Source organism: Apis dorsata, unplaced genomic scaffold, assembly GCF_000469605.1.
Source record: "Apis dorsata unplaced genomic scaffold, Apis dorsata 1.3 scaffold_383, whole genome shotgun sequence".
Taxonomy (NCBI): domain Eukaryota; kingdom Metazoa; phylum Arthropoda; class Insecta; order Hymenoptera; family Apidae; genus Apis; species Apis dorsata.
The window spans coordinates 245,628-253,646 of NW_006263645.1; the positions used below are offsets into that span (position 1 = coordinate 245,628).

Here is an 8,019-nt window from a genome sequence, read left to right on the forward strand (position 1 = left end):
TAGAATTATTTCGTAATAAAATACATTCCTTACGAAGACTGCTATTGTTAATGTGAAATTATATGTATATCTTAAAACACATAATAAAATAGATGAAATTTACAATAATAAATAACAAAATCAGAATAAAAAAAATCTTCACAAAATAGTTGTCTTCGTATGCAATATAATATCTAGTAATATTAAACACATTTCACTTTCTGTTCATATGGAAAGTATACACAGCATACCTCTGTAATTATTTAATTTGGCAAGTATGTTGTATCATATGTAAGTTTTCTCGTGCAAAAATAAACAATATTGTAACATCACCATTTTTTTTTATTTTCTCTTATTAATAATACAATTCAATTAAAATATAATGTTCAATTAAAAAGAAATAATTTGATTTCTTTATTGTACAATAATTTAATATACAATTATACATTTAATATACATTTGTACATATTATTTAAATACTTTTCTAAAAAATAGGAAAAAATATATATTAATTGCCACATAATATTTTATTATATTATTAAAAATATAAATTATATTCTATAGAAAATATCTTTTCTTAAGCTATATTTCTAAGAATGCACAATGATTTTAGTTCAATATTTATATCCTTAATTTTTTTACTTTTTTTCCTTATTTAATAAGGAATATATTTATAAACATATATTTATAAACAATTTTTATAAACAATATTTATAAACAATTTTTTTGAAAATTGAAAAATAATATAAATAATACTAAAGAAAAAAGAATACTAATGAAGAAAAACAAATATAATGAAAAAAAGTATTGAAAATTGATATTGATCTGATACAGGTATTAATGTTAAATTTTTAATATTTTTAAATTGAAAAAATTTTTAATGTAACAATTCTTACTAATTATTAATTATGCTTGGTATCGCGGTAATAATAAATCAGCATTAACATCTTCTGTTTGTGTGAATGGAAGTGTAAGTAAAGCATTTGCTGTCAATCTTTTCTTTGGATCATGTTGTAAACATTTATTAATAAAGTCAATGCCTTCAATTGAAAGATTTTTTGGCAATGCTGGTGTTTCACCCATTCCCACCTAAAGAAGCATTATAAAATATATATTTATATAAAAAAAATATATTATATATAATATAAATAAAAAGATTACATAAATCTATATACTTTAAACATGATTTGATAATTAGAATCATAATCTGACCAAGGTCTTCGACCACTCGCCATTTCTATAACACAACAACCAATTGACCAAATATCGGCTGCTCTACCATGACCACTACTTTCTGATTTCATAAATACTTCTGGTGCCATATAAGCTGTATACAAATATTAAATATTAAAATATCTTCAAAAATATCACAACTAAAATACAGGCCATGAATTTTCATTATTTCTTTTTAATAATTTTTTTATTTTATTTTAATTACCATTTTAACCATTAAATAATTACCATTATTTATTATATTATGAAGTATGTAAATTAAAACTCATGCCCTTTATTTTTATTCTTAAGTAAAAATTAAAATTAACCTTGAGTGCCAACAAAACCTTGTAATTCACCTGGCATAGTAGTATGTGCCTTAATTTGCACAGCACTCCCAAAATCACCAAGTTTCAAACAATTACCTTCATCCGTTAAAAAAATATTTGCAGCTATATATAAAATATAAATATTGTGTAATCAAAACATGTATTGTACACATTAAAAATATTCTATTCTTAGATTATGAAATTATAAGACATACGTTTAATATCACGATGTACTATTCCATGAGAATGAAGTATTACTACAGCTGAAATGAGTTGATATGTATATTTCCTAATCAGTGATTCTGATAAACCATTTTCACTACCCGCTATTAAACTTTCTAAAGTTCCTTCAGCACAAAATTCCATAAAAATTAACATTTCTTCCTGTAATATATTTATTATTCAATATTTTTTATATATGTTTTTTATATATATTTCATACATATTATTAACTTACACGGTGAATTTCTAATCCATAATATCGAACTAAATGTTTGTATTGAATTCCTTCAAATATTTGTAATTCCTCTGCAACACGTCTAATTGCTCTATGATCTCCAGGTTGTAATTGAACTTCTTTCATAGCTAATAATTCACCAGTTTGATTATTGACAATAGTATATACTTTACCAAATCTTCCTTGTCCTATAATTAATAGTTTTATAGTTTAATTTATAATATTAAATTAAAATGAAAACATTTAAACTTACCAATTTTAATACCTCTTTGCCAAGTAAAAGTTACTCTTCTCGCTTTAATATAAATTCTATCAACAGCTTTTCTATCTATAACTTGTCCAATAAGTTCACTGTTTTTTAGTTTCTCATCAATATTAAATTCTATTTTTTGTATACCTTGATTGATTCTTTCCTGTCTGGATAGAATTTGATCTAAGTTATTTGTACTTATATTTCCATCTACAACATTTGATGAAAAAACTTTTTTAAAATAAGATGGAATATCTGGAGATTTAAGAATATCTCTAGGTTTCTGGGAAAAACTTGCAGTTCTAGTATGACAAGGTGAAGATGCTCTTGAATGAGATAATCTTTTTAAATCTAAAATATAATTAATCAAACATTTAATTCAATAATAATTAATAATCAATAAACATTTAATAAAATAATATACAATAAAAATAAAACTTTACTTTCTGTTTCTATATTTGTAGCAGTATTTGTACTTCCAACAACATGTGAAATACAACGATCCATACAAGTTTTTAACTCTTCAAATTCCTCATCAGTTAAATGTTTAGTATATTGTGGTTCACATACTATAATTAAGAATTCTAAACCTTGATTTGCCCATCTAGGTCTTAAACCTCTTCCACGTTCACATCGTGTTTTAACAAATTCCATCCATAAAAAAGCAAAAGAAACTAAACTTCTTGCTAAAGTAGCTTTTTCTTCGAATGCAAATAATCTACATGTTTCTTTATAATAATCAAAACCCATTCGATAAGCTTGATGAAGTATTTCTCTTATTCTCGATCGCATAGCAGATCGATCATATTCATAATTTGGTTCTTTTATATTTTTAAGATTATGTTGAAAATATTCAATTACAGTCGTGATATCGTGTTTAAGACCCATAACTGAATCCTATAAATATATAAAAAAAATATTTTTTCAAATATATAAAATTCTAACTTAATTTTTAATAATATTTACCTTTACAGACATTAATGATTTTTCTAATTTCTCATTAAATGTAGACCATTTTTCAATATCACGCTTTATACATTTAGCAAGGACAATACATTTAACTATTTTTTCTCGAGCCTCTACAAACATTCCTTGCCATTCACGTTCTACGAATATTCGCTGAAATCTAAATCATATCAAAATAAAATAAAAACAATTTTTTAAAAACAATTAAAAGTGTTCAAATAAGTGTTAAAATAATATAATTTTACCTATTTGACCAAACATCATCATTCCAATCCTCAGTAGTTTCTTGAATTTCTCGTGGTCTCTCATTAAGATATTCTTTAACTTGCTCAATCATGGTTTTCACGATTTCACTATAAAATAAAAAATATGAAGAAATATGCATTATAATAATATTATAACATAACTTATAATTATATAACTTATAACATAACTTATATATTATAACATAACTACCAAAATTTAATTCCTGCAATTTCACATCCATTTATTATATTTCCTGCTATTGATTTTACAAATATCCATTCATCCATAATTAAATTTTTATAGAAACTATCATGTTGTACCATATCAACCCATTGTTGTAAATAATCAAGATATACTTCAAAAACAGCTTTTAAACTTTCATCAAAATCTTTCACATTTTCTTGAAATAAGTTTTCGCAACTATTATCACTAACTGCTGCACAGGAATGAGCAGCAAATCTATCACGATGAATACATGCAATTCTAAGACCTTCTCTAAGTTCACGCATAAGTTGTCGAACTGATAAAGGACTGGGTTGTTCTGGTTTTTGTTCTAATCTCATCCTCATAAATTCATGAACGACATCTAATGGAACTCGAGATAGGAACACAAAAGCAGCTCTAAAAAAAATTTATTACTTAATCAAAATATAAAAATAAAATATATAAATAATATATACAAATTTATTTTCATACCTATATGATGGAAGATTTAATTCTCTTGCTTCAGGACTCCATGCACCATATCGACGCAATTCTACATCACCTTCATATTCTTCATTTAAAGTATCATTTATATCATTTTTTTCTAGTGTCAATCTTGCTTTTCTTAAGACATAAGTATGCAATCTTTCAAGAAAATATAAACTTTTTCTTAGACCTCTAGTCTTTAATACATCTTCAATATATTTTCTATTAATTAATAAAAAATGAAATGAAAGAAATAATTAAGTTAATAAGAATAATATTATCCAACATAATATTAACCTGTAAGCTTGCCGATCGAATTCAACTAAATAAAAATCTAGTTTATCGCTTTTATCATTTTCTATACTTGTAAATGAAATTTCAGGTGTAGAAGGCCAAGATTGTGGAAAGGATAAACCAGAAGAATTATTACTATTGTTACTATCTGAAGGACTGGAATTTTCATTTTGTTGATTTGATATTTCAAATCGTACTAAAGTTTGTTTACAGTCTAAAGAATCAATTGTATCTGAAGATCGTGAACTGAAATGAAAAATATATAAATTTCATTTTTTAACAATATCATTTTATTCTATAGTTATTTTTGATACCTTATTCCAGAATCTCCATCATCATGTTTTCTTTTAGTATGCGATCTCATAAGTAATTTTCCTAATATTTGTAATTTGAGTTGATGATGTTTAGTCATGTTATACCAAAGACACATTGCTTTCACTCTGTCAGTGAATTCTGTACTTTTATATAAAGGATAATGTATAGCAAAAGCTTGTGATGAAGGATAAAGTGCTTCTGCTGATTCTAATCTAGACAATAATATCTCTACTTGTTGTAATGCTTCACCTTGTGCTCGTGCACATGCTCTACAATACATTGAAAGACAACCTGGACAAATACCTAATTCTATACTTGAACTTGATTTATTGTTGTTTTTTACATTTGCAACAGGATCATATCTAAAAATATATGTTTATTTTAATTTTCTTTTGTTTTGATAACTATAATAATATAGTACATCAAATTAATCATATACATTAAATTCTTACATAATTTACCTGTACTCCATTATTTCTTTAAGTAAACCTTCTACAGTTTCCCGTTGTTTGCATAAATATTCATCCTGAGCCATTGGACTGCGATCAGCATAATAAGCTTGTAATTCTAGCCATATTAAATCTTTTAATTCATTTTGCCAACGTGTTTCTTCATGACTAATTTGACGAGAGCAATTTCGCTCTATACTTCCCTATAAAATGGGGAAATATAAATAGAAATATAAAATTAATATAAATATAAAATTTTTAAATATAAAAAGAAATATTTAAAAATTTTAATATGAAAATTAATAAGTTAAATATTCAATTATTTGTAACAAAATAATTATTTACCAATCTAATTAAAAAAGAAAATGTATCGTGAAATATTTCTCGTTCTTTAAAACTTAGCGTCTTTGGTATTGATTCTTTATTATCCGAAATTGAAATCTGTTCATTAATTTTAATTTCAACCTTTTTTTCTTCTACATCAATAGGCTTTGATCGCAAGCTACGAAATCTATTTCGAGTTTCAATCTGTAAATATTTTTAATTAATTTTGTTTTGAATAATAGCCAAAAAAATATAATCCTATTTAAATAGATTAAAATAACTTCGTCATTTTTTATTTATTTGGTACCTTTATGTGATTAGGAGTTGATGCTTCACAAGGATTAAACTTTTCCATATAATTATAAGCTGCCTCTATATCTAATTTTAAATCTCTTTCATTTCCACGCAACATTTTTAAACTTCTTTTATATTTTCTGTTTCCTTCCTTCGTTATATCTCGATTTGCTTCGTTTTCATAATCTTTATCTGCTTTGTCACACATTTCATTAAAAATTATATTGTCCAGAGTATTACGTCTACGAATCATCATTTTTGATTGTGTATCTTTTTCCCATGATTTTGTTTCTCTTAAAAAATAATTAAATTTGTAAATATATAAATAAATAAATTTATAAATATTAAATTAATAGAATATAATTTAATACATATCACGAATGAATAATATGTCTTACAATAAAAGTTATTTAATGTAATTTTATATTTCTAATTTAAAATAATATATATTAAACAAAATATTTACGAAAAAATTTAAATTGCTTATATTAAAAGAATCTTATTTTCACTTTATTTTATAAACATGATTTTTATATATAATATATTTGTTTGAAATACATTTAATCAATTATAATAACATAATAATTTTTATACATATTTACAAATTATTATTATAGCTAAATTTTTTTTATAAATGATAAGTATTAAAAAAAAATATTTGAAAGAAAATTTTTTTTATTTTTATCAGCTACATAATAACTTCAATTTTTTATATCTTCAATATTTTTCGAAAATAATCTTCGACTTTTTTAAATGGAATGCTGCATATATATATATTTTTATATCATGTGAAACTATATTTCAAAATGAATTCATTCATGTTCATGACCATGATTTTCAAGATCATAAAAGTTCACGAAAGAAATACTTTGAATAATGAAATGAATGATTTTAATGAATATTTTAATTTCAATGATCTTAATTATTAATATATATACAAAATATGGATTACATATAAAATAATTTCTTTTGACAAAAAATCTTTTTAAATGCATGAAATCAATATCCAAATTTTCATTATTTTTATAAAATTAAATTTCAAATATGATTTTGCTTAGGAATATTTCTTAATTAAAATATAAATATGTATTTAAAATTTTATCTTGCACTATCTTGCACTATAATAAAGTTATAATAAAGTTAGTCTATAAAAAAGTTTATCTTTTTAGAGTGATATTTTATTAATAAAAAAATTGTTTTATATATAATTCATTATACTCTATATATTAAAAATGTTTCATAAGAAATAAAATTATTGTTGCTTTTGCTAATATAACTTGTTGATTGAAGATATATAAAGATTTTTATAATTGATTATATTTGGACAAGAAAGGATTGATTTATTAGATTATTAATAATAATACGAGTCAGACGAATTTAATAAATTGTAGATATTTTGTTATTATTTCTAAGTGTTTATTATTATATTAATTATATTAAAAATTTAATAAAAATTTATGAATTATCGATATCGATAAAACTAGTTCGATCATATGAATATGAATTTCATTTGTTTTAAATTATATAATTCAAACCGAACAATTGAAAATATATTTTATTTAATAAAATAAAAATTTTATTTTATAAAACAATATTTTATTTGTAATTATTTGTAATATTTTAAATATATTATTCGTAATTATTTACGAAATTTTCTATCATAATATTTTATATAAAAAGATTTCTCCTATTTCTCGGTTGGATTATTTAAAATGGTTAAAATGCTTTATGCTTTATGATATTCTTTTGTTTTGATTATGATCGATCCTCTTTTAAAAAAATTTCTATCAATCAAATTCTTTCATCGAAAACAAAAATATATAATTTATCATTAATTTAATTTAATTATTATATAACTTACCCCCCATTGAGTTTTTGTCTTGAGTAGCGTTTCTTACGATTTAATCGAGTTCTTGGAGGTGTTTGTCCATAAATATCGCACATTGCTTGAATCGATTCATCGAATTCATTTGTTTGATTTTTTGAACTCTTGCTGGAAACATAATTTGTTGTAATATAGTCAAAATTTCTGAATACCGAAAATCAAAACTATATCATAAAAAATACGAACGATATATAAAATAAAATATTTTATAAAAATTATAATGCAATTATAAAAACTTCTAATAGCTTTAAATATTTAAATCTTTATATTAAATATTTAACAAATCAATTATCTTTAATTTTAAAATTAATTCAATTTACTAATTATGT

General features: G+C 22.6%; 1 protein-coding gene across 1 annotated transcript in view; it reads right to left on the minus strand.

Annotated features, from left to right (window-relative positions):
* Positions 1–702: 702 nt before the first annotated feature.
* The window catches only part of LOC102680179 (mitogen-activated protein kinase kinase kinase 4), an 8,370-nt gene continuing 1,053 nt past the window's right edge, over positions 703–8,019 (minus strand). The window contains exons 2-18 of the mRNA XM_006618973.2: positions 7,667–7,798; positions 5,819–6,098; positions 5,533–5,715; positions 5,200–5,390; positions 4,738–5,100; positions 4,427–4,669; positions 4,136–4,351; positions 3,650–4,060; positions 3,439–3,546; positions 3,194–3,353; positions 2,671–3,124; positions 2,231–2,578; positions 1,978–2,165; positions 1,736–1,904; positions 1,521–1,643; positions 1,155–1,306; positions 703–1,068 (exon numbers count right to left, since the gene is read on the minus strand). Coding sequence (XP_006619036.1) covers positions 886–1,068; positions 1,155–1,306; positions 1,521–1,643; positions 1,736–1,904; positions 1,978–2,165; positions 2,231–2,578; positions 2,671–3,124; positions 3,194–3,353; positions 3,439–3,546; positions 3,650–4,060; positions 4,136–4,351; positions 4,427–4,669; positions 4,738–5,100; positions 5,200–5,390; positions 5,533–5,715; positions 5,819–6,098; positions 7,667–7,798 — 3,904 coding nt within the window. The 3' untranslated portion in view covers positions 703–885. The remainder of the gene's footprint in view (positions 1,069–1,154; positions 1,307–1,520; positions 1,644–1,735; positions 1,905–1,977; positions 2,166–2,230; positions 2,579–2,670; positions 3,125–3,193; positions 3,354–3,438; positions 3,547–3,649; positions 4,061–4,135; positions 4,352–4,426; positions 4,670–4,737; positions 5,101–5,199; positions 5,391–5,532; positions 5,716–5,818; positions 6,099–7,666; positions 7,799–8,019) is intronic.